Source organism: Trachypithecus francoisi, unplaced genomic scaffold (assembly GCF_009764315.1).
Source record: "Trachypithecus francoisi isolate TF-2019V2 unplaced genomic scaffold, Tfra_2.0 Lachesis_group5, whole genome shotgun sequence".
In the NCBI taxonomy this organism is placed as follows: Eukaryota; Metazoa; Chordata; class Mammalia; order Primates; family Cercopithecidae; genus Trachypithecus; species Trachypithecus francoisi.
Window position 1 is genome coordinate 147,294,918 of NW_022681470.1, and position 25,416 is coordinate 147,320,333.

At 51.7% G+C, this 25,416-nt stretch overlaps 2 protein-coding genes across 3 annotated transcripts in view; both read left to right on the top strand.

Moving 5' to 3' along the window:
• GNG7 (G protein subunit gamma 7) overlaps positions 1-25,416 on the top strand; it is a 207,198-nt gene that overhangs the window by 133,794 nt on the left and 47,988 nt on the right. The gene's annotated exons all lie outside the window — the stretch shown is intronic.
• LOC117075702 (ATP synthase F(0) complex subunit C1, mitochondrial-like) lies at positions 32-2,275 on the top strand. The gene is made up of 2 exons (XM_033198288.1): positions 32-343; positions 473-2,275. Exons 1-2 carry the CDS (start codon positions 270-272, stop codon positions 816-818), a joined length of 420 nt encoding a protein of 139 aa, XP_033054179.1. The 5' UTR covers positions 32-269; the 3' UTR covers positions 819-2,275.

Sequence of the window (25,416 nt, forward strand, 5' to 3'; positions counted from 1 at the left end):
CTGAGGTGGGAGGATGGCCTGAGCCCAGGAAGTCCAGGCTGCAGTGAGCTATCATGGTGCCACTGTACTCCAGCCTGGGCAACAGAGCAAGACCCTGTCTAAAAAAAAAGAAACAGGGGGGAGTGCAGGTGACTTGGGGCCGGGAGCCAGCAACAGGCAGGGTTGTGGGCTGGGCAGTGTGGAGGGGTATTTCCCCCCAGTGCTGGGAGAGGTGATGGCAATCTAGATATGGCGTTATCAATTCATGTTAGTTACCAACGACTGAAAAAATGCAGACCACCGGGCCATTGCTCATTTCTCCAGCTCCGATCCGCTGCTGTACCAGGGGGCTAATCAGGCCTGTGTCTGCCTCCTTCTTTTTTTTTTTTGTGAGACGGAGTCTCACTCTGTCGCCCAGGTTGGAGTGCAGTGGCCGTATCTCAGCTCACTGCAAGCTCTGCCTCCTGAGTTTTAGGCCATTCTCCTGTCTCAGCCTCCCATCTGCCTCCTTCTTGAACAGCCCGGTGAATTCATCTCAACAGCCTTCCTACAGCAGCTTCCCACTCCAGGTGGCCAGACGGGAGTTCCAGACCAGTGTTGTCTCCTGGGACATTGACACAGCAGCCAAGTTGATTGGTGCTGGGGCAGCCAGAATTGGTGTGGCAGGTTCAGGGGCTGGCATTGGAACAGTGTTGGGCAACTTGATCATTGGCTATGCCAGGAACCTGTCTCTCAAGCAGCAGCTCTTCTTCTTCTGTGCCATTCTGGACTTTGCCCTGTCTGAGGTCATGGGGCTCTTCCATGTGATGATCGCCTTCCTTATCCTCTTCGCCATGTGAGGCTCCATGGGGGCCACCTGCCTGTTTCTGCTACAGCTCCACGCCATTCCTGGGGCTGGGGTGTGCTAAGCTTTACCATTAAACACAACGTTTCTTTAAAAAAAAAAAAGAAAAGAAAAAGAAAAAGAAAGAGAGAGCTACTCCGTAGGCTGAGGTGGGAGGACGGCTTGAGCCCAGGAGGTCCAGGCTGCAGTGAGCTATCATGGTGCCACTGCACTCCAGCCGGGGCAACAGAGCAAGACCCTGTCTAAAAAGAAAGAAAGAAAAAGAAAAAAGAAAGAGAGACTCCAACCAGCCTTTCTTCCCTGGTTCCCTGACAGCTCAGAGATAACCATTGTGCCTCTAAGGCTAACGGCAGCTGGAGCTGACAGCCTTTCACAGGGCCTGCCAGCAGCCTTGGAGGAATCCCGTGCCTATTTAATAGGACACTGAGGCTCAGATAACAAGTGCGGTTTCGGACAAGAGCAGGAGAGGAGGTGGAGAAACAGACCCTCGTGCGCGGCTGGTGGGGATGGAACAAGGCCCAGCCTGGCGGCTTCTCATATGGGTAAACATGGCGTTACCATAGGGCCCCGCAATCCTACTCCTGGGTATAGATCCCACAGAACCGATGGCAGGGACTCAAAGAGGTGTTTGCACACACATGTGCACAGCAGCACGATTCCCAACAACTCCAGGGTGGAATTCTGCCACCCCAGGCGTCCATCAGTGGATAAACACAGCATGGTCCAACCAGACAGTGGAATATTACTCAGCCATGAAAAGGAAGGGAATCCAGATACAGGCTGCAGCGTGATGAACCTCGAGGACCTCACGCTCAGTGAGAGGAGCCAGACACGAAAGGACGTGTCCTGTGTGATCCCACTTCTGGGAGGCCCCTAGAGTCGTCAGATTCACAGAGACGGGAAGTAGGATGGGGGGTGCCGGGAGGCTGGGGAGGGAGACAAGGACTGAATGTTTCACAGGGACGGAGCTTCAGTTTGGGAAGAGGAGAAAGTTCTGGAGAGGATGGTGGTGATGGTGGCACAACATTGTAGTGAGAAAACAGAGAAGGAGAGGAAGGGCTCAAAGTCAGCCCCAAGCCCCATCTTCAGCGTCACATGGGATGCGTGTTGCTGCAGCCTCACCGTTGAGTTTGAAGGCATGATGTCAGAATGCAGGCCCAGTAGGGGCCCCCCAGGGAGGTGGTGGGGGTGGCTGGCAGGGCGGATTTCACCTGGACTGCACCAGCCCAGGTGTGACGGGCTCTGGGCCAGACCAGGCACCCGAGGTGAGAAGGCAGCATCTCTCGTCTCAGGATACGCAGGCCTCCCCGAGGCGGCAGAACTCTGGCCGTACCTTGCAGCAGCTGGTCCGTGGTGCCCGCGGTATATCCCATTCATGCAGTGCCTTTCCGGCCTCTTCCAGAAAGAATTTAATTCGCCCATTTGCATATGACCATGAGAGGGAAATGCCAGTCCTACTTTTATTGTTTGTTTGTTTGTTTGTTTTTGTTTCAAGACGCAGTCTTGCTCTGTCACCCAGGCTGGAGTGCGGTGGTGTGATCTCGGCTCACTGCAACCTCCGCCTCCCAGGTTCAAGCGATTCTCCTGCCTCAGCCTTCTGAGTAGCTGGGACTACAGGCGCCCGACACCATGCCCAGCTAATTTTTGTATTTTTGGTAGAGACAGGGTTTCGCCATGAACAAGACTCTAAACTCTTTCTCCACGTCGGCCAGGCTGGTCTCGAACTCCTGACCTCAGGTGATCCGCCCACCTCGGCCTCCCGAGCTGCTGGTATTACAGGTGTGAGGCACCGCCCCCAGCTCCAATCCCACTTTTAGATAGTTCTCCACAGACAGCACAGAAGCGACTTGTCCGAGGCCATGCAGCTGTGAGGGGACGGGGCACAGAGAACATCTTAAGTCTTCTAGCTGCTTCCCTCAGACTAGCCCCGCCTCCTCCATCAGTGCAGAAACGTGGTTGGGGAGTGGGCTCAGAGCTGTGGTCCCCTCAACACCTATTTCATGAAGGAAGCCAGGCCAGACGTGGGGGCTCAGGCCTGTAATCCCAGCACTTTGGGAGGCCAAGACAGGCGGATCACCTGAGGTTGGGAGTTCGAGACCAGCCTGGCCAACATGGTGAAACCCCGTCTCTACTAAAAATACAAAAAATTAGCTGGGTGTGGTGGCGCCTGTAGTCCCAGCTACTGAGGAGGCTGAGGCAGGAGAATTGCTTGAACCTAGGAGGCAGAGGTTGCAGTGAGCCAAGATCATGTCCCTGCACTCCAGCCTGGGCCACAGGGCAAGACTCTGTCTCAAAAAAAAGAGAAAAAAAAAAGCAGAAACACACAGAAATGTCCGTAACAGGCAGATCCACAGCGAACATGGACGTGTGGTTGGAGGGACGGGGTGACTGCTAATGCCGACAGGGTTTCCGTTTAAGTTGATGAAACAGTTCTGGAATTCATCCAGCACAGTGGCTCATGCCTGTAATCTCAGCAACTTGGGAGGCTGAGGTGGGAGGATCGCTTGAGACCAGGAGTTCAAGGCTTCAGTGAGAGAAGAAGGTGCCACTGTAGTCTGGTCTGGGTGACAGAAAGTTAACTCTTTTTTTTTTTTTTTTTTTTTTTTTGAGACGGAGTCTCGCTCTGTTGCCCAGGCAGGAGTGCCGTGGCCGTGGCCGGATCTCAGCTCACTGCAAGCTCCGCCTCCCGGGTTTACGCCATTCTCCTGCCTCAGCCTCCCGAGTAGCTGGGACTACAGACGCCCACCACCTCGCCCGGCTAGTTTTTTGTATTTTTTAGTAGACATGGGGTTTCACCGTGTTAGCCAGGATGGTCTTGATCTCCTGACCTCGTGATCCGCCCGTCTCGGCCTCCCAAAGTGCTGGGATTACAGGCTTGAGCCACCGTGCCCGGCCAGAATGTTAGCTCTTAAAAACAAAAAACAAACAAAAAAAGGCCGGGCGTGGTGACTGATGCGTGTAGTCCCAGCTACTCGGGAGGGTAAGGCAGGAGAATCGCTTGAACCTGGGAGACGGAGGTTGCAGTGAGCCGAGATCGCGCCACTGCACCCCAGCCTGGCGACAGAGCGAGACTCCTTCTCAAAAAAAGAAAAGAAAAAGTGTTGGAACGAGATAGTGGTGATGGTCACACAGCTCTGTGAAGGAATTAAAAACTTTCTCAACCAGCCTAGGCAACATAGTGAAACCCGTCTCTACAAAAAATAAATAACTAAGCGGGCATGGTGGCATGCACCTGTAGTCCCAGATACCTGGGAAGCTGAGGCAGGAGGATTGCTTGAGTCCGGGAGTTAAAGAACAGCCTGGACAACACAGCAAGACCCTGTCTCTACAAAAATAAAAAATTAGCCTGGTGTGTTGGTGTGCACCTGTGGTCCCAGCCACTCGGGAGGCTGAGGTGGGAGGATCGCTTGAGCTCAGGAGGTGGAGGCTGCAGTGAGCTGTGGTGGTACCACTGCACTCCAGCCTGGTGGATGGAGTGAGACCTCATCTCAAAAAACAAAACAAAACAAAAACATATGAACAAAAAACAAAGAGGCACAAGGTGGCATTGCCAAAAGAACAAACAGGCCAATGGGACAGGACAGGTAGGTAGTCCGTACTTTATATGACCCATATAAAATGGTCCACTAGCCGGGAGTGGTGGCTCACGCCTGTAATGCCAACACTTTGGGAGGCCGAGGTGGGCAGATCACCTGAGATCAGGAGTTCAAGACCAGCCTGGCCAACATGGTGAAACCCCATCTCTACTAAAAATACAAAAATTAGCCAGGCATGGTGGTGGGTGCTGTAATCCCAGCTGCTTGGAAGGTGAGGCAGGAGGATTGCTTGACCCCAGGAAGCAGAGGTTGCAGTGAGCCGAGATCGCACCTCTGCACTCTAGCCTGGGTGACAGAGCAGGACTCCATCAGAAGGAAGGAAAGAAAGAGAGAGAGACAGAAAGACAGGAAGACGGAAGGAAGGAAGGAGGGAGGGAGGGAGGGAGGGAAGAGAAAGAGAAAGAAAGAAAGAAGGAGAGAGAAAAGAGACCACACATCTGATAACTCTTTCACTTAACATAGCCTGCGGGTGCCCTCCGAGCCACCACTGCACACCACCCATCCTAGAAATGCAACGTGGCCTAACCACACCTCTGTAGGCAGATTTGAGATGGTTCCAGTTTGGAGGCATTCACAGTTCTGCCATCAGAACAAGGATAAGGATATAGGTAGACATCTTTGCCCATGTGTCCAACAAGGTCTTTACAGTAAATTCCTAGGTACAGAATCGTCACATCAGCAGGTAACACCTTCTCGGTTCCGACGATGCCGCCACCTTTTCTTCCCAAAATGTTGACCAGGGACCCTCTATTATCTGTGCCGGAGAGGCCCCCATTCCGCAGATCCTAGAAGACACTGGGCGTCATGAGGCTTCCATCTGTGACAGTCCGAGGGGCCAGGGTGGAATTTTGTTATTGGTGCATTTGTTGCTGTTTGTTAAAGCTGGACAACTCCGCCGGGCACGGTGGTTCACACCTATCATATCAGCACTTTGGAGGCCAAGGTGGGTGGATTGCTTGAGTCTAAGAGTTTGAGACCAGCCTGGACAACATAGTGAGACCCCATCTCTAAAAAAAAATACAAACATTAGCCAGGCATGGTGCCATGCACCTGTAATTCCAGCTACTGGGGAGGCTGAGGCAGGAGGATCAGTTGAGCTCAGGCGGTCAAGGCTGCAGTGAGCTGTGATCATACCACTGTACTCCAGCCTGGGTGACAGAGCGAGACCCTGTCTCAAAAAATTAAAAAGCCAAAGTGAACATCTCTTTTTAGGCTTGGGGGTTTGTTTCCTTGTGTGAATTGTGGGTTCACGTCCTTTACCATCTTTCCACTGTCCGAGGAGGGCTGTCTGCTCCTGGAAAACCTTCCAGTACCTTCTGCTTATGGCTGAGACTTGGCTTCTGGGCTGTCTCCCTGAAGCTCTTCCTAGGGCCCATTGTGGGGCTGCATCCTTAGGGATTTAGCTTCTCCTTTGCTCCCATGATCTCAGCTAAGTGGGTGTGGAGATGCCCATTTTACAGATGGAAGAGCTGAGGTTTGCAGGTGCCACTTCCCCAGTGAACATAGGCCCCATCCACATATGACTAGAAAGGGAAGTTTCCTTCCTGACCTGAGGCCCAGTCAAGCTGTGCGTGTCTCCCCGTGCCTGACTGTCATTGTCCGTTTCGTGTTGCTATAAAGGAATAGAGCGGAGGCTGAGGGATTTATCAAGCAAAGAAGTTTATCTGGTTCACAGTTCTGCAGACCATACAAGCATGCTGCCAGCATCTGCTGGGCTTCTGGTGAGGCCTCAGGAAGCTTCCACTCATAGCAGAAGGTGAAGGGGGAGCAGGCATCTCATATGGCCAGAGAGGGAGCCACAGAAAGGAGGGAGGAGGTGCCAGGCTCTTTTTAACAACCAGGTTGTCCGTGAACTAACAGAGTGGGAACTCATTCATTCCTGAGGGGAGAGCACCAAGCTATTCATGAGGCATCCACCCCCACAACCCAAATGCCGCCCACCCAGCCTCATCTCCAACACTGGGGGTCACATTTCAACGTGAGATCCAGAGGCACCAACATCGGCCCCGTGTCACTGACCTTGCTCAGTGCTGTGCTGCTGGATTCTGGGATTTTGTGGTTATTTTTGTTGCCATTGTTCTAGTGTGGTGGTTCTCAGCTGGGGCTGATCCTGCTCCCCAGGGGACACTGGGAGATGTCTGGTGACATTTGTGGTTTATCATGACTGGGGGATGGATGATGTCTGGGGACATCTGTGGTTATCCTGATGGGGGTGCTGTTGGCATGGAGTGGGTGGAGGCCAGGGATGCTGCTCAGCACCCTGCAGTGCCCAGGACGGTTCCACCCCAGAGAACAGTCTGGCCACAGTGTCCAGTGCTAAGAGGAGAGACCCTACTTAGTATAATAGCAATAAATTACCATTGCTTGCACTTTTTGTTTAAGAATGGGGATGATTGCCCTCTGTTGTGTAGCGGTTGCTGCCCCAGAGTTATGCTGCATCCTTTGTGGAACTGGACCCCAGCAGGTGCCTCATGCTGGGGCCTCTCCCATCGCTGAGTTGTGTGTGTGTGTGTGCACCTGTGTGTATATGCATGTGTGCATTTGTGTTTGTGTGTGCCTGCTTGTGTGTGTGTGCTTCTGTGTATATGTGTGTGCTTCTGTATGTGTGTGAGCTTGTGTGTATATGTGTGTAAATATGTATATGTGTATATGTTTTTGTGCATATATCTGTATGTGTATATTTGTATTTGTATATTTGTAAATGTGTGTATATGGGTATATTGTGGATATATTAGTGCACATGAGTGTGTGTGTGCACTTGTGTGTATATTTGTGTGTATTCGCATATGTGTATATATTTGTGTGTATATGTGTATGTGCATGTATATGTGTATATGTATGTATTTGTGTGTATATGTATGTGTATATGTGTATATATTTATAGGTATATGTGTATGTGTATATATGTGTGTATGTGTATATGTGTGTGTCTATGTGTGTATATGTGCATGTGTATGTGTGTGTGCATGTGTATATGTGTATATGTGCACGTGTGTATGTATGTCTGTGTATGTGTGTGTGCATGTGTGTCTGTGCATGTGTGTGCATGTGTGTATATGTATGACGTGTGTATGTGTATGTGTATATGTGTGTGCATGTGTGTATATGTATGATGTGTGTATGTGTATGTGTGTATATGTGTATGTGTGTGCATGTGTATGTATATGCCTATATATGTGTATATGTGCGTATGTGTACGTGTGTATATGTGTATATGTACATGTGTATGTACGTGTGTATATGTACATGTGTATGTACGTCTGTATATGTATGTATGTGTGTATATGCACGTATGTGTGTGTGTATGTGCATATGTGTGTGCATGTGTATGTGTGCATGTCTATGTGTATGTGCATGTGTACTTATGTGTATGTATATGTTTATGTATGTGTGTATCTGTACGTGTATATGTGTGTATATGTGCACATGTGTGTATGTGGTATATGTGGTATATGTGTGTTTATGTCTATGTGTGTATATGTGTATGTGCATGTGTATATGTATGTATGTCTATAATGGGTGTATGTGCACGTGTATGTATGTATATCTGTATATATGTGTATGTGTATATATGTGTGTGCATGTGTATATGTGTGTATGTCTATATGTGTATGTGTGCATGTGTGTGTGTATATGTGTGTAAGTGTGCATGGGTATATGTGTGTATTATTGTATGTGTGTATATATGTGCATGTGTGTATATGTGCACGTGTATGTGTGTATGTGTAGGTATATGTATATGTGCATGTGTATATGTGTGTGTATATGTGTGTGTATGTGTATATATGTGTGTGTGCATGTGTATATGTGTGTATATGTGCATGTGTGTATGTATATGTGTGTATGTGTGTGTGCGAGTGTATATGTATGTCTCTATGTGTGTGTGCACGTGTGTGTGTATATGTGTGTAAGTGTGCATGGGTATATGTGTGTATTATTGCATGTGTGTATATATGTGCATGTGTGTATATGTGCATGTGTATGTGTGTATGTGTAGGTATATGTATATGTGCATGTGTATATGTGTGTGTGTATATGTGTGTGTATGTGTATATATGTGTGTGTGCATGTGTATATGTGTGTATATGTGCATGTGTGTGTATGTATATGTGTATATGTGTGTGTGCGAGTGTGTATGTATGTCTCTATATGTGTGTGTGCACGTGTGTGTATGTGTGCTCACATGCTTGTGACTGTTTTTGGGTGGCTGGAGTGCCTGGTGAGGTGCATTTTCCAGGAAGGCTTTGTGAACGCCCTACTTCCTGAGTTCCTGCCGCATGGCAACGCCCTTCTCTCCCTTCCATGCCTGAGTGCGTCCCGCCCGGGAACAGATGGGTGACTTCCCCGTTGCCCAGCTGACGTTGCCCTGGCCCCATGGAGTCTAGTGCTCTGAAGAGGAGACTTGTGACCTTTTAGGCCTCATCCTAGACCACAAGGCAGCATGTTTTTCCTGTAAAGGGCCAAAGAGTTGCTGTTTTCGGCCCTGTGGACCAGACCGTCTCTGGCTCCACCACTCAGATCCACATCTGTAGCATACATCAAAGGCAGTGCTTAAGTAGGATACGACAGAGGACACGGCCCGGCACGGTGGCCCACGCCTGCAATCCCAGCACTCTGGGAGGCCGAGGTGGGAGGATCACTTGAGCTCAGGAGTTCAAGACCAGCCTGGGCAAAAATGGCAAAAAAAAAAAAAAAAAAGCAAAAATTAGCCTGTGTGATGGTGTGCACCTGCAGTCCCAGCTACTCAGGAGGCTGAGGCAGGAGGGTCGCTTGAGCCCGGGAGGTGGAGGCTGTGTGAGCTATGATTACACCATGGCACTCCAGCCCGGGTGACAGAGTGAGACCCTCTCTCGCACACACACACACAAAATCGAGGACAACTGAGAAGAAATAAACGTGCTGATGGAGAAGGTGTGTTTTGGAGAAGCATCACTACAGAAATGCTCACGGCCAAACCAGTGACTTAAACTCAAGATGCTTCTAGAGCAGGGGTCAGCCAGCAAGGGCCCATGATGGACAGTGTGGGTTTTTTGTTATTGTTTTTGTGTTTTTGTTTTTATTTTTGAGACCGAGTCCTACTCTGTTGCCCAGGCTGGGGTGCAGTGGCGCAATCTCGGCTCACTGGAATCTCCGCCTCCTGGATTCAAGCGATTCTCCTGCCTCAGCCTCTCGAGTAGCTGAGACTACAGGTGTGCGCCACCACACCTGGCTGTTTTGTAATTTTAGTAGACACGGGGTTTCACCATTGTTGGTCAGGCTGTTCTTGAACTCCTGACCTCAAATGATCCGCCTGCCTCGGCCTCTCGAGTAGCTGGGGTTACAGGTGTGCGCCACCACGCCTGGCTGTTTTGTAATTTTAGTAGACACGGGGTTTCACCATTGTTGGTCAGGCTGTTCTTGAACTCCTGACCTCAAATGATCCGCCTGCCTCGGCCTCTCGAGTAGCTGGGGTTACAGGTGTGCGCCACCACGCCTGGCTGTTTTGTAATTTTAGTAGACACGGGGTTTCACCATTGTTGGTCAGGCTGTTCTTGAACTCCTGACCTCAAATGATCCGCCTGCCTCGGCCTCCCAAAGTGCTGGGATTACAGGCTGGAGCCACCACGCCCAGCAACAGTGTGTTCTTTGTAAATAAAGTTTCATTGGCACCCACCATGCCCACTCATTGAGAAATCGTCCACAACGGCTCTCCTGCCTCTGCGGCTGAGTTGAGCAGTTGCAACAGAGACCATCTGACCCACAAAGCCAGAGAAGTTTGCTCTCTGGCCTTTTATAGGAAAATGTTGCCAACCCCGGCCTCACAACCTCTATCCAGTCCTTTAGTGGTGGGGGTGGAAGGGGAAGGAGGTGTCCCCCGACCATCACCGTGGCCTGCTGTCTCGGACCCTTCCCCCGGAGCCAGGCTGAGCCACCTCTTAGGGCTTTGTGTGAGTTTCGTGGAGCTGCTCTTAACAAGGTTCACAGACCTGGCCGTTTAGACACCGCAGGTGCATTCTCTCTCTGTTCTGGAGGCCGGAAGTCCAAGGCCAAGGTGTAGGCAGGGCTGGGTTCCTCCGAAGCCAGGAGGGAGAACCTGTTCCAGGGCCACTCCCAGCTCCTGGTGGTGGCTGGAGATCCTTGGCCTTCCCTGGCTTGTGGAAGTGACACCCCAATCTCTGCCTTGTCTCCCCAATCTCTTATCTATGCAGCATTCTCTCTCCTGTGTGCATCTGTGTCCAAATATCTCCTTTATTTATTTGATTGATGGATGGATGGATTTGTCGATTGATTTTTGAGACAGAGTCTCGCTCTGTCACCCAGGCTGGAGTGCGGTGGCGCAATCTCGGCTCACTGCAACCTCCGCCTCCCGGGTTCAAGCGATTCTCCTGCCTCAGCCTCTTGAGTAGCTGGGACTACAGGTACGTGCCACCACGCCCGGCTAATTTTTGTTTTTTTAGTAGAGACGGGGTACAGTCTCTCTATGTCACCCAGGCTGGAGTGCAATGGCACAGTCATGGCTCACTGCAGCCTGGACCTCCTAGGGCTGAAGCTGTCCTCCCACTCAGCCTCCCAAGTAGCTCGTTCACAGCCACGTGCCACCACACCCAGCTAATTTTTACATTTTTTTTGCAGAGACGAGATCTTGCTATGTTATCCAGGCTGGTCTCGTGCTCCTAGACCCAAAGGATTCTCCCACCTTGGTCTTCCCAAAGCACTGAGATAACAGGTGTGAGCCACCGTACCCAGCCTCAATTTATTTATTTTACTTATTTATTTCATTTTATTTATTTATTTATTTTTTTTGAGACGGAGTCTCTCTCTGTCGCCCAGGCTGGAGTGCAGTGGTGAGATCTCAGTTCACTGCAACCTTCGCCTCCCAGGCTCACATGATTCTCCTGCCCCAACCTCCCAAGTAGCTGGGATTACAGGTGCCCGCCACCACATCCGGCTAATTTTTGTATTTTTTAGTAGAAACAGGGTTTCGACACGCTGGCCAGGCTGGTCTCGAATTCCTGACCTCAGGTGATCCACCTGCCTTGGTCTCCTGAAGTGCTGGGATTACAGGCGTGAGCCACCACGCCCAGCCTTTAATTTCCTTTAAAGTCAGAAGAATACCATCCACCTGTCTCATATTTATTCTTCTGCCAACATGGTCATAAAGTAGTATTTTCTATGGATGGGGAATGGCAGATGTCATAATGAGACCCTGAAGGCGTCCCCTCCACCCTGAACAGATCCCGCTTACCGCTGAGACTACCTCCGGCCCCAGTAAGGGGCTAAAACTCTCCACAAAGCAGCCAAGGCCTCTTTTTTTTTTTGCTCTGTCACCCAGGCTGGAGGGCAGTGGTGCGATTTTGGCTCAGTGCCACTTCCACATCCTAGGTTCAAGCGATTCTCCTGAATCAGCCTCCTAAGCAGCTGGGATTACAGGTGCACACCACCATGCCCGCCTAATTTTTGTTTTTAGTAGAGTGGGGTTTCACCATGCTGGCCAGGCTGGTCTCGAACTCCTGACCTCGGGTGACCCACCCACCTCGGCCTCCCAAAGTGCTGGGATTACAAGTGTAAGCTACTGCGCCTGGCCTCAAGGCCATCTTTGACTCGACTCTGGCCTGGCTGCGGCCACCGGGCCCCCTGCCCCTGCACTCTTCCACACCCACGTCCCAGCTCTGAACTCAGGGTGGTGCCCCAGCCCAGGCCTCTGCACACAGCCCCCACAGCCTTTCCAACTCCATATCCGCACCCACACCCGCACCACCCCTCTGGGCTAGGACCTTGTCTCTGCCATGACATCTCTCTTTATTCCTTTTTTCCTCCTTAATTGAAATGTAATTCACATACTATAGAACTCGTCCACTGAAGTGATGCAATTTAATGTTTTTTAGTATATTCGCAGGATTGGGCAACCATTACCACTATCAGACCAGGACATTCCTTCCCCTCAAAGGAAACCCCAACCCCATTAGCGGTCACTTTCTATCCCCTGCCCCAGCTACCGGCACCCACGCATCCACTTCCAGCCTCTGTGGTGGGCCTGTCCTGGACATTTCATAGAAATGGAATCACACGGCTGGGCGCGGTGGCTCACGCCTGTAATCCCCGCATTTTGGGAGGCCGAGGCAGGCAGATCACCTGAGGTCAGGAGTTCGAGACCAGCCTGGCCAACATGGTGAAACCCTGTCTCTACTAAAAATACAAAAATTAGCCGGGCATGGTGGCGCACGCCTGTAGTCCCAGCTACTCGGGAGGCTGAGGCAGGAGGATCACTTGAACCTGGGAGGCGGAGCTTGCAGTGAGCTGAGATCCGGCCACTGCACTCCAGCCTGGGTGATTGAGTGAGACTCCGTCTCAAAAAAAAAAGAAATGGGGCCGGGCGCGGTGGCTCAAGCCTGTAATCCCAGCACTTTGGGAGGCCGAGACGGGCGGATCACGAGGTCAGGAGATCGAGACCATCCTGGCTAATACGGTGAAACCCTGTCTCTACTTAAAAATACAAAAAAAAAACTAGCCGGGCGACGAGACGGGCGCCTGTAGTCCCAGCTACTCGGGAGGCTGAGGCAGGAGAATGGCGTAAACCCGGGAGGCGGAGCTTGCAGTGAGCTGAGATCCAGCCACTGCACTCCAGCCTGGGTGGCAGAGCAAGACTCCGTCTCAAAAAAAAAAAAAAAAAAGAAATGGGATCACACACTGCATGGCCTTTTATGTCTGGCTTCTCTCACTGAGCGTGATGTCCTCAAGATGCATCCATGCCGTGGCCTGTGTCCGAGCCTCCTTCCTTTGATGGCTGAATACTGTTCCATTAAACAAATGGACCACATTGTGCTTATCCATTCATCCATTGACGGGCATTTAGGCTGTTTGCAGTTTTGCCTGTTATAACTCATGCATCTGTGAACTTTCCTATACAAGTTTCTGTGTAAACCTAACTTTCTTTTTTTTTTTTTTTTTTGAGGCGGAGTCTCACTCTGTCGCCCGGACTGGAGTGCAGTGGCCGAATCTCAGCTCACTGCAAGCTCCGCCTCCCTGGTTTACGCCATTCTCCTGCCTCAGCCTTCCGAGTAGCTGGGACTACAGGCGCCCGCCACCTCGCCCGGCTAGTTTTTGTATTTTTAGTAGAGACGGGGTTTCACCGTGTTAGCCAGGATGGTCTCGATCTCCTGACCTCGTGATCCGCCCGTCTCGGCCTCCCAAAGTGCTGGGATTACAGGCTTGAGCCACCGCGCCCGGCGTAAACCTAACTTTCATTTCTCTTGGACAGATACTTAGGCCTGGAATTGCTGGGTCACATGAAAACTGTGTTTAACCTTTTGAGGAACTGCCAGTCCTTAACTTCAGAGGCTGTTCATCTCCACAGCTCAGGGTTCTGCAGACACAGCCTGGGCATGTGTCAAATCTGGCCCTCTGCTTGTTTTTACAAATAAAGTTTTATTGGCACATGGCCCCACGCACTCATTTACATATAATCCACAACTGCTTTCTCACTACTTGGACAGAGATAAGCAGTGTCCACAGAGACCTTCTGGCCCCCAGATTCAAAGTGTCTACTCTCTGATTGTTTACAGAAAAGGTGTGCTCATGATCTACCACCTGTGAAATCCAAGGTAATTGGCTATTTGTGGGTCTTAATCCCTCCTTAAAAGTAAAATAAAAATAAATAAATAAAATAAAATGAATGCTTCCTTTCCCCTCACACTCTGCACAGAAAACTCCGTAAGGGTGGAATTTGATCTCTTAATTTTTAAATTGTTGTTTTCTACTATCGTTTATCTATTTATTTTTAATTTTAATTTTTTTTTTTTTTTTTTGCAGCGTCTCACTCTGTTGCTTAGGCTGGAGTGCAGTGGTGCAATCTTGGCTCACTGCAACCTCCGCCTCCCCAGTTCAAGCAATTCTCCTGCCTCACCCTCCCGAGTAGCTGGGATTACAGGTGCCCGCTACCACGCCCAGCTAATTTTTGTATTTTTAGTAGAGACAGGGTTTCGCCATGTTGGCCAGGCTGGTCTCCAACTCCTGACCCCAGATGATCCACCTGCCCCAGCCTCCCAGAGTGCTGGGATTACAGGCGTGAGCCACCACGCCCGGCCTCTATCATAGTGTAAAATGTTTGTACACATCATTCCGCCCATCCCCCACAGAAGCACTGAGGACATTAGACTCCTACGCTTCCTGTAGGACCCAGGGCCGGCCTCACACAGGCTCCACCCTGAGCTGCTGGTAACTGTCACCTGAAGTCTTAAGTGCCCTGTGCCCAGCACACCCCAGACCACTTAATCAGGTTATTCCAGGTGGGACGGGCCTGCCCCAGTGATTGCAGGGTTTAGGAACCCTGGGCGAACTGGTTCCTAATCCTAAATTTCTGCAGTTCTCATGGATTCAGTCCTGGAGGGAAGGAACCAACTGACCCTTCCTTCGACGCAAACAGCTTTGGTTTTTGTTGTTTTTGTTTTTGTTTCTGAGATGGAGTCTCTCTCTATCGCCCAGGCTATGGTGCAATGGCGTGATCTTGGCTCACTGCAACCTCCGCCTCTCGGATTCAAGCGATTCTCTCGCCTCACCCTCCCAAGTAGCTGGAATTACAGGCGCGTGCCACCACGTCCAGCTAATTTTTGTATTTTTTTTAGTAGAGACGGGGTTTCACCATGTGGGCCAGGCTGGTCTCGAGCTCCTGACCTCGTGATCCACCCGCCTCAGCCTCCCACAGCACTGGGATGACAGGCATGAGCCACTGCGCCCAGCCTGATCTTTCAATTTTTAAGTTGTTGTTTTCTACTATCATTTATTTATTTTTTATTTTTTATTTTAACTTTTTGTTTTACACAGAGTCTTACTGTGTCACCCAGGCTGGAGTGCAGTGGTGTGATCTCGGCTCACTACAACCTCCGCCTTCCCGATTCAAGCGATTCTCCTGCCTCAGCCTCCCGAGTAGCTGGGATTATAGGCGTGTGCCACCACGTCCAGCTTTTTGTGTTTTTTTAGTAGAGACCGGGTTTCGCCATGTGGGCCAGGCTGGTTTCGATCTCCTGACCTCGTGATCTACCCGCCTCAGCCTCCCAACATGCTGGAATGACAGGTGTGAGCCACCGTGCCTGGCACAGCTGTGGTTTTTGAGCCCGCAGGGCGCACGCATTGTGTGAGGGTTGTTCGTGTGTTTTCTGCTTTTCCCATGTAGTCTGAGCCCGTGATTCCAACAGGAAGGCATCATCCTCTCCACCTCAGGGTCTTCCGTTGTCACGGCTACAGGGAAACACAGAAGCTCCACTGATATTTTATTGTATTTATTTCATTTCGTTCCATTTCGAGAAAGGGTCTCACTATGTTGACCAGGGTGGTCTCCACCTCCTAGTCTCGAGTGGTCCTCCTGCCTCAGCCTCCCAAAGTGCTGGGATTGCAGGCATGAGCCACTGCATCTGGCCTGATTCTTTTTTTTTTTTTTTTTTAATGACCAATGAATGTATTATTTCCTAGGGTGCCATGCAAATTACTACAGATTGCAGGGCTTTAAATAAAAGACATTTTATAACAGTCTCCTCTCCTAGTTCTGGAGGCCAAAAGTCTGAGATCAAGGTGTCTGCAGGGCTGGGCTCCCTCCAGAGACTCCAGGGGCAGGGTCCTTCCTGCTTCTCCCAGCTTCTGGGGGCTCTTTGGCTTGTGGCCGTGTCACTCCAGTCTCTGCCTCCATCCCCACACAGCCATGTCCTCTCCTCTGTGTCTCTAAATCTCTCTTTCTTGGTGTTTGTTTGTTTGTTTTGAGACAGAGTGGAGCTCTGCCACCCAAGCTGGAGTGCAGTGGCACCATCTTGGCTCACTGCAGCCTCCACCTCTTGGGTTCAAGCAATTCTCATGCCTCAGCCTCCCAAGTAGCTGGGATTACAGGCATACACCACCATACCTGGCTAACTTTTGTATTTTTGGTAGAGATGGGGTTTCACCATGTTGGCCAGGCTGGTCTCAAACTCCTGGCCTGAAGCGATCCTCCTGCCTTGGCCTCCCAGAGTTCTGGGTTTACAGGTGTGAGCCACCGAACTCGGCCTGTGTCTCTCCTTCTTAAAAGGACACCAGTCATTGGATTTAAGGCCCATCGTACAAACAGGATGATGATTTCATGCCAAGATCCCTATCATCTTCCATCTGCAGAGACCCTATCTCTGAGAAGGTTGCACACCGAGCTTCCAGGAGGATGTGAGCTTTTGCTGGACACTATTCAACCCACTGCATTCAATACACATGCTTTTTCTTGAGTTGAAAATTACCTAAACTTAAACAGGGACCCGCCCTTACACACACGAACGCCATTCTCATTTGGCGAACCATCCTTTGATTTTTCCTTGCTGTTTCCCCCACCCTACCCAACCCCCAAATACCGCCTTCACCGTCTCCTCCATCCCCAGATTTGCAGTGCTGCTTGTGTTGTTTATGGATGAGCTTCAGATCCTCTCTGGACCAAGGATGCTTGGGTGGGAAGGTTTAAATAACTAGACAGTTGACACTTAGGCTGGCCGGGCGCGGTGGCTCAAGCCTGTAATCCCAGCACTTTGGGAGGCCGAGACGGGCGGATCACGAGGTCAGGAGATCGAGACCATCCTGGCTAACACGGTGAAACCCCGTCTCTACTAAAAATACAAAAAACTAGCCGGGCGAGGTGGCGGCGCCTGTAATCCCAGCTACTCGGGAGGCTGAGGCAGGAGAATGGCGTAAACCCGGGAGGCGGAGCTTACAGTGAGCTGAGATCTGGCCACTGCACTCCAGCCTGGGTGACAGAGCGAGACTCCGTCTCAAAAAAAAAAAAAAAAAAAAAAACACTTAGGCTAAAAATTCACTTAAAATGAGCCCACTGAAGGGTTCAAAAGTGTGACCTGGGCTGGGCGTGGTGGCTCGTGCCCGTCATCCCAGCACGTTGGGAGGCCGAGGTGGACGGATCACTTGAGGTCAGGAATTCAAGACCAGCCTGACCAACATGGCGAAAGCCCATCTCTACTAAAAATTCCAAAATTAGCCAGGCGTGGTGGTGCACACCTGCAGTTCCAGCTACTATAGGGAGACTGAGGCAGGAGAATCACTTGAACCCAGGAGTCAGAGGTTGCAGTGAGCCAAGATCGTGCCACTGCACTCCAGCCTGGGCGACAGAAATGAAACCTATCTCAAAACAAAACAAAAAAGTGTGACCTCTATAATGCTTGGGAGTGGTTCTCTTGGGATCCTGAGTAGAGTGTGGGGACATTTCTGGTAGTCACAACTACGGGGTGCTCCCAACATGGAGTGGGTGGAGGCCAGGGACACTGCTCAGCACCCTACAGTGCCGAGGACGGCCCCACCCCAGAGAACGATCCAGCCCCAATGTCCAGAATACAGAGTGGGAGAGTCCTGGGTTCATTATTTGAAAAATACTGAATCTGCCCCATGCTCACACTGGACACTGGAAAATAAACTCCGACGGGGCCAATGGTGTAAACCAGGGGGACCCCCAGCTCCTGGGATTCTCTCCTCTCTCTCCCCACTCAGGGTGTGGATTTCAGTGTGTGCAGCCTCCTGGGAATGCAGCAGAGTCTCTTGGGGGTCTGTGGAATCCCCTGAGATTCCAGTGTAGCCTGGGAGTGATTCTGCCCCCACCACCAGGGTACACTCGGTAATGTCTGGGGGCATCTGCTCCTGGCATGGAGTGCGTGGAGGTCAGGGACGCTGCTCAGCACCTTGCAGTGCCCAGGACGGCCCCACCCCAGAGAACGATCCAGCCCCAATGTCCAGAATACAGAGCAGGAGAGACCTGTGTTCATTATTTGAAAAATATTGGGCCGGGCGCGGTGGCTCACACCTGTAATCCCAGAACTTTGGGAGGCCAAGGAGGGCAGATCACGAAGTCAGGAGATCGAGACCATCCTGGCCAACATGGTGAAACCCCGTCTCTACTAAAATACAAAAAATCAGCCGGGCGTGGTGGCGCGTGCCTGTAGTCCCAGCTGCTCGGAAGGCTGAGGCAGGAGAATGGCGTGAACCCGGGAGGCGGAGCTTGCAGTGAGCCGAGATCACGCCACTGCACTCCAGCCTGGGGGACAGAGACTCTGTCTCAAAAAAAAAAAAGAAAGAAAAATATTGAATCTGTCTCTTGCTCACACTGGACACCAGAATAAACTCCCAATGGGGCCAATGGTGAAAACCAGAGGGACCGCAGCTCCTGGGACTCACCTCCTCTCTCTCTCCCCACTCAGGGTGTGGATTTCAATGTGTGCAGCCTCCTGAGAACTCAGCAGGGCAGAGGATCGTGAGACACAGAGTCTCTTGGGGGTCTGTGGAATCCCCTAAGATTCCAGTGTAGCCTGGGAGTGATTCTGCCTCCGCTACCAGGGTACACTCGGTAATGTCTGGGGGCATCTGCTCCTGGCGTGGAGTGCACGGAGGTCAGGGACGCTGCTCAGCACCCTGCAGTGCCCAGGACGGCCCCACCACGGAGAAGGATCTGGCCCCACTGTCCACAGTGCCCAGAGGGAAAATCCCTGTTGTAGGTATTGAAAGAGTGTAGCTTTCAGCTGAACAGAAATCATGAGTGTTAGTCATTTAAAAGACAAGGAAAAGGGGCGGGGCGAGGTGGCTCACGCCTGTAATCCCAGCACTTTGGGAGGCTGAGGCAGGAGAATCGCTTGAACCCGGGAGGCGGAGGCTGCAGTGAGCCGAGATGGCGCCACTGCAATCCAGCCTGGGTGACAGAGCCAGACTCCGTCTCAAAAAAAAAAAGAAAAGTAAAAGGAACCCGCTGTAGATGTGTGTTCCTGGGGCTGAGCAGGTGGGGACCCTGGCAGCTCCCGGGCTACGGTGACTCAGGGCTCTGGCTCCGTGTGAACCTGCAAATCCCAAGGGTGTTACTGCAAACCCCTGAGTGGGTGGAGGGCATGAATGCCTGCCCCCGACCCCGGTTTCTTTCTGAGAAGCAGAATGCAGAGAAACTTCTCAGAGAAATGTCGGAGGAAGGGGATTACCCGCTGGTCTCCCAGAAGAGCCGTCGAAGCTCAGAAACAGGGTTTCCTGTTTCTCGGGTCGACCCGGGGCAGCTGCCTGCGCTGGGCACTTTGCTGTCAGGCGCTTTTCAGAGTGCAAAGAAGAGAAAGAAGCCAGCATCGTTTCTTTTTTTTTTAAACAGAGTTTTGCCCTCGTCGCCCAGGCTGGAGTACATTGGTGCAATCTCGGCTCACTGCAACCTCTGCCTCCCGGGTTCAGGCGATTCTCCTGCCTCAGTCTCCTAAGTAGCTGGGATCACAGGTGCCTGCCGCCATGCCCGGCTAATTTTTTTTTATATATTTTTTTTAGTAGAGATGGGGTTTCACCATGTTGGCCAGACTGGTCTTAAACTCCTGACCTCAGGTGATCCACCCGCCTCAGCCTCCCAAAGTGCTGGGATTATAGGCGTGAGTCACCGCGCCTGGCTAACCAGTGTCATTTGTATCCTCCTGAGAGAGGCTCTTGTGGGGACTGTGTGTCCAAGAGTGCTGAGAGCCGGGAAGGTCAAGGACCCAGGCTGGGGTGCAGAGAGGAAGGGACAGGAGGAGGGCAGGACCCTTCCTGGGCACAGAAGGCCAGTGGTGCCGATGGAACCACAACTGTGACAGGACCTAACCGAGGTCTCCCCAGGGCACCGTGGATATTGGGGCCTGGGGTGGGACCAACCTGGGCACTGCAGGGTGCTGACAGCGTCCCTGGCCTCCACCCACTCCATGCCAGGAGCACCCCCCGTTGTGACAACCACAGATGTCCCGAGACATTGCCCAGTGTCCTCTGGGAGCAGAGTCATCCTGGTTGAGCCCCCTGGGTTATGGGATTCCACAGACCCCCAAGAGACTCTGCGTCCCATGATCCTCTGCCCTGCTGAGGTCCCAGGAGGCTGCACACAATGAAATCCACACCCTGCCGGGAGCGGTGGCTCACGCCTGTAATCCCAGCACTTTGGGAGGCCGAGGCGGGCGGATCACGAGGTCAGGAGATCAAGACTATCCTGGCTAACACGGTGAAACCCCGTCTCTACTAAAAATACAAAAAATTAGCCCGGCATAGTGGCGGGCGCCTGCAGTCCCAGCTACTCGGGAGGCTGAGGCAGGAGAATGGCGTGAACCCAGGAGGTGGAGCTTGCAGTGAGCTGAGATCCGGCCACTGCACTCCAGCCTGGGCGACAGAGCGAGACCCCGTCTCAAAAAAAAAAAAAGAAATCCACACCCTGAGTGGGGAGGGAGAGAGGAGGAGAATCCCAGGAGCTGGGGTCCCCCTGGTTTACACCGTCTGCCCCATTGGGAGCTTATTCTGGTGCCTACTGTGAACAGAAATTGCACTCAATTGTTTTCCCAAATGATTTTTTTTTTTTTTGAGACAGTCTCTCTCTGTCTCCCAGGCTGGAGTACAGTGGTGTGATTTCTGCTCACTGCAACCTCCGCCTCCCAGGTTCAGGCAGTTCTCCTGCCTCAGTCTCCTGAGTACCTGGGATTACAGGCATGCACCACCACGCCTGGCTAATTTTTGTATTTTTAGTAGAGATGGAGTCTCCTCATGTTGGACAGGCTGGTCTCAAACTCCTGACATCAAGTGATCCACCTACCTCGGCCTCCCAAAGTACTGGGATGACAGGTGTGAGCCACCGCGCCCAGCCTTTTCCCAAATAATGAATTCAGGGTCTCCCCTGGGCCTTGTGGACATCAGGGCTGGATCCTTCTCTGGAGTAGGGCCGTCCTGGGCAACACAGCATCTGCCCCCCCATGCCAGGAGCACCCCCAAGTCAGAACAACCACAATGTCCCCAGCCACCACCCAGGGTCCCCTGGGGGCAGGGCCACTCCCAGGTGAGAATCACTGCCTCGAGGGAAGGGCTGGGTGGGACACAGAAATAAGGTGTGGAGCTACGGGGGTCCTGTTTGGGCCCCCTAAGGCAGGTCGGACCTCCTCTCCTGAGAATCAACCCTGGGGGCCGTTGGGAGACACACCTGTGGGATGGGGTGATGTGGGGGTCCAAGGCGGTCCCCTCCTTCCTGCCACCAGCCAGGCGTCGTGGTGGGTGCCCGGCCAGGCCAGGCCCTGAGCACACTGAGGGGGCACAAGGGACAGGCTGGGGTTGTACTGTAACCCCCACCATCGTTCATGGAGTCCGTATTTGCAAATTCACCGGCTTGATGGTGTGTATTTGTGAACCCCAAATCAATGCCTGGGGCACTTTTCCCTCTCATCCTGGGACACGCGCAGAGAGACAGAAATTTGTTGTGGGAGTGCGTTCCCTGAGCGGAGGCCACGCTCCGCCCTCCCATTTCCCCTCCCAGGTGAACGGCGTCCTCATTACTGTCAAGCGAGAGCCTCGGGGTTTGCGTTTTTCTGGGGTTTTTTTGGTGATTTTGCTGTTTGCAGTGGTCCCACGCATCGTGCTGAGGCCCCTTCTCGTCTCCCTCCGGGCCTCGTGCAGGGACCGGTAGGTGAGAGAAGCCTCGCTTGGGCAGGAGAGAGAGCAGCTGCCCCGTTCAACACTCGGGTCATTGACAGGCATTCAGGAAGGCGCCTTTGGGCCGGGCGCGTGGCTCACGCCTGTCATCCCAGCACTTCGGGAGGCTGAGGCAGGCGGATCATCTGAGGTCGGGAGTTCAAGACCAGCCTGGTCAGCATGGCAAAACCCCGTCTCTACTAAAAATACAAAAATCAGCCAGGCGCAGTGGCTCACGCCTGTCATCCCAGCACTTTGGGAGGCTGAGGCAGGCAGATCACAAGGTCAAGAGATTGAGACCAGCCTGGCCAACATGGTGAAACCCCATCTCTACTAAAAATACAAAAATCAGCTGGGCGCGGTGGCTCACACCTGTCATCCCAGCACTTTAGGAGGCCGAGGCGGGCAGATTACCTGAGGTCGGGAGTTCGAGACCAGCCTGGCCAACATGGTGAAACCCCATCTCTACTAAAAATACAAAATTAGCCAGGCGTGGTGGTGCATATTTGTAATCCCAGCTACTCGGGAGGCTGAGGTAGGAGAATAGCTTGAACCCGGGAGGCGGAAGTTGCAGTGAGCTGAGATCATGCCACTGCACTGCACTCCAGCCTGGCGACAGAGTGAGACTCCATCTCAAAAAAAAAAAAAAGAGGCCGGGCGCGGTGGCTCAAGCCTGTAATCCCAGCACTTTGGGAGGCCGAGACGGGCGGATCACGAGGTCAGGAGATCGAGACCATCCTGGCTAACACGGTGAAACCCCGTCTCTACTAAAATATACAAAAAATTAGCCGGGCGAGGTGGCGAGCGCCTGTAGTCCCAGCTACTCGGGAGGCTGAGGCGAGAGAATGGCGTAAACCCGGGAGGCGGAGCTTGCAGTGAGCTGAGATCCGGCCACTGCACTCCAGCCTGGGCGACAGAGCAAGACTCCGTCTCAAAAAAAAAAAAAAAGAAGGCGTCTTTGAAAGGAAACACACAGGCTGGGCGTAGGGGCTCACACCTGGAATCTCAATGCTTTGGGAGGCTGAGACGGGGGAATCCCTTGAGCCCAGAAGTTCAAGACCAGCCTGGACGGGCCATATAGCGAGACCTCATCTCTACAAAAAATACAAAAATTAGCCAGGCGCGGTGGCTCATGCCTATAATCCCAGCACTTTGGGAGGCCGAGGTGGGTGGATCTCGAGGTCAAGAGATCAAGACCAGCCTGACCAACATGGAGAAACCCCATCTCTACTAAAAATACAAAATTAGCTGGGCATGGTGGCGCATGCCTGTAATCCCAGCTACTTGGGAGGCTGAGGCAGGAGAATCACTTGAACCCGGGAGGCAGAGGTTGCCATGAGCTGAGATCTCGTCACTGCACTCCAGTCTGGATGACAGACTGAGGCTCGGTCTCAAAAAAACATATAAATAAATAAATACAAAAATTAGGCCAGGCGCAATGGCTCATGCCTGTAATCCCAGCTACTCGGGAGGCTGAGGCAGGAGAATCTCCTGAACCCGGGAGACAAAGGTTGCAGTGAGCCGAGATCCGCCATTGTACTCCGGACTAGACAACAAGAGTCCAACTCCATCTTGGGGGAAAAAAAAAAATAGCCAGATATGGTGGCAGGTGCCTGTAATCCCAGCTACTCTGGAGGCCAAGGTAGGAGAATCACTTGAGCCCAGAAGACTGACACTGCAGCGAGCTGAGATTGCACCATTGCACTCCAGCCTGGGCAACAGAGTGAGACCCTGTCTCCAAAAAAAAAAAAAAAAAAAAAAAAAATAGAAGCACACACAGAACAAGGTCGTGTATTGATCAGATAAAGCAAAGGAAAGTTTCCTGAAACTCAAAGGAACTAACCCTGCAAAAATATTCTCTAGGAGCAATGATTCGTATTCGCAAACCCAGTTTTTGTGGTGACTTCACAGAACAGAACTACCACAAATACTGAAAATCAAATCAACTGCGTATATATCTGTGTGTGTGTGTGTGTGTGGTGTGTGTGTGTGTGTGTGTGTGTGTGTGTGTGTGTGTGTGTGTATCTTCTTTGTGACTATGAAAGGAATATTACTGGCCGAGCGCGGTGGCTCACACTTGTAATCCCAGCACTTTGGGAGGCCAAGGTGGGGGGATCACTTGAGGTCAGGAGTTTGAGACTAGCCTGACCAACAGGGTGAAACCCCGTCTCTACTAAAAATACAAAAAATAGCCAAGCGTGGTGGTCGGCCGCCTGTAATCCCAGCTACTTGGGAGACTGAGACAGAAGAATTGCTTGAGCCCTGAGGGCAGAGGTTGCAGTGAACTGAGATCGCACCACTGCACTCCAGCCTGGGTGACAAAATGACACCTGTCTCAAAAAATAAAATAAAATAAAAAGGAAAGAAAGAGAGAAAGAGAGAGAAAGAAGAAAGAAAGAGAGAAAGAAAGAAAGAGAAAAAGAAGGAAAGAAAGAAAGAGAAGGAAAGAGAAAGAGAGAGAGAAAGAGAGAGGAAGGAAGAGAAAGTTACATAACTTCATTTTACAGAATCTGAGAATCACATAAGGAGAGGAAAAGCATCCACAATCCCAGTGCTTTATCCTTTCCCCAGACATCTACATACACACTCTTATTTTTAAAAATTGAGGTTCTATACACGGTTTGATCATCTGCCTTTAAAACCTTTTTTGCTGGCCAGGTGCAGTGGCACATACCTGTCATCCCAGCACTTCAGGAGGCCAAGGTGGGAGGATGGCTTGAGCCCAGGAGTTTGAGACCGGCCTGGGCAACATGGCAAAACCCTGTCTCTACAAGAATAAAAATTAGCTGGGTGTGGTGGCATGTGCCTGTAGTCTCAGCTACTCAGGAGGCTAAGGAGGGAGAATCACTTGAGCCCAGGAGGTTGAGGCTGCAGTGAGCTGTGATCATGCCGTTGCACTCCAGCCTGGGTAAGAGACCCTATCTCAAAAAAAAAAAAAAAGGACATGGTGCCCATCAGATCAGTGGCAAGGATAATGAAAATAATACAGTATGCTGATGAAAAGTGATATTTCCAGTCACCTAAAAAGTAAGCCTGAAAGGCTGGGTGCGGTGGCTCACGCCTGTAATCCCAGCTCTTTCGGAGGCCAAGGTGGGCGGATCACAAGGTCAGGAGATAGAGACCATCCTGGCTAACACGGTGAAACCCCGTCTCTACTAAAAATACAAAAAATTACCCAGGCGTGGTGGCCCGTGCCTATAGTCCCAACTACTTGGGAGGCTGAGGCAGGAGAATCGCTTGTACCCAGGAGGCAGAGGTTGCAGTGAGCTGAGATCGCTCTACTGCACTCCAGCCTGGGTGACAGAGCAAGACTCCATCTCAAAGAAAAAAAAGTGAGCCTGAGAGAGAAATGCACCGAGTCACCCATCAGAATGAGGAGCTGTGGTTCCCTGGTCAAGGGCCATGGCCTGGGATGGGGTCAAAGTCCTGTAGGTTCTGAGGCTGCCCCGGGGCTGCAGTGAGGTGGCCCCAGCATCCTCGGTCACTGTCCTGATTTTATGGATCAGGAGCTGAGGTCACACCGGGCTGGCCTGGGCACGTCGCACTTACTCAGAGTTTGTGACGGGTCAGAAGTCTTAA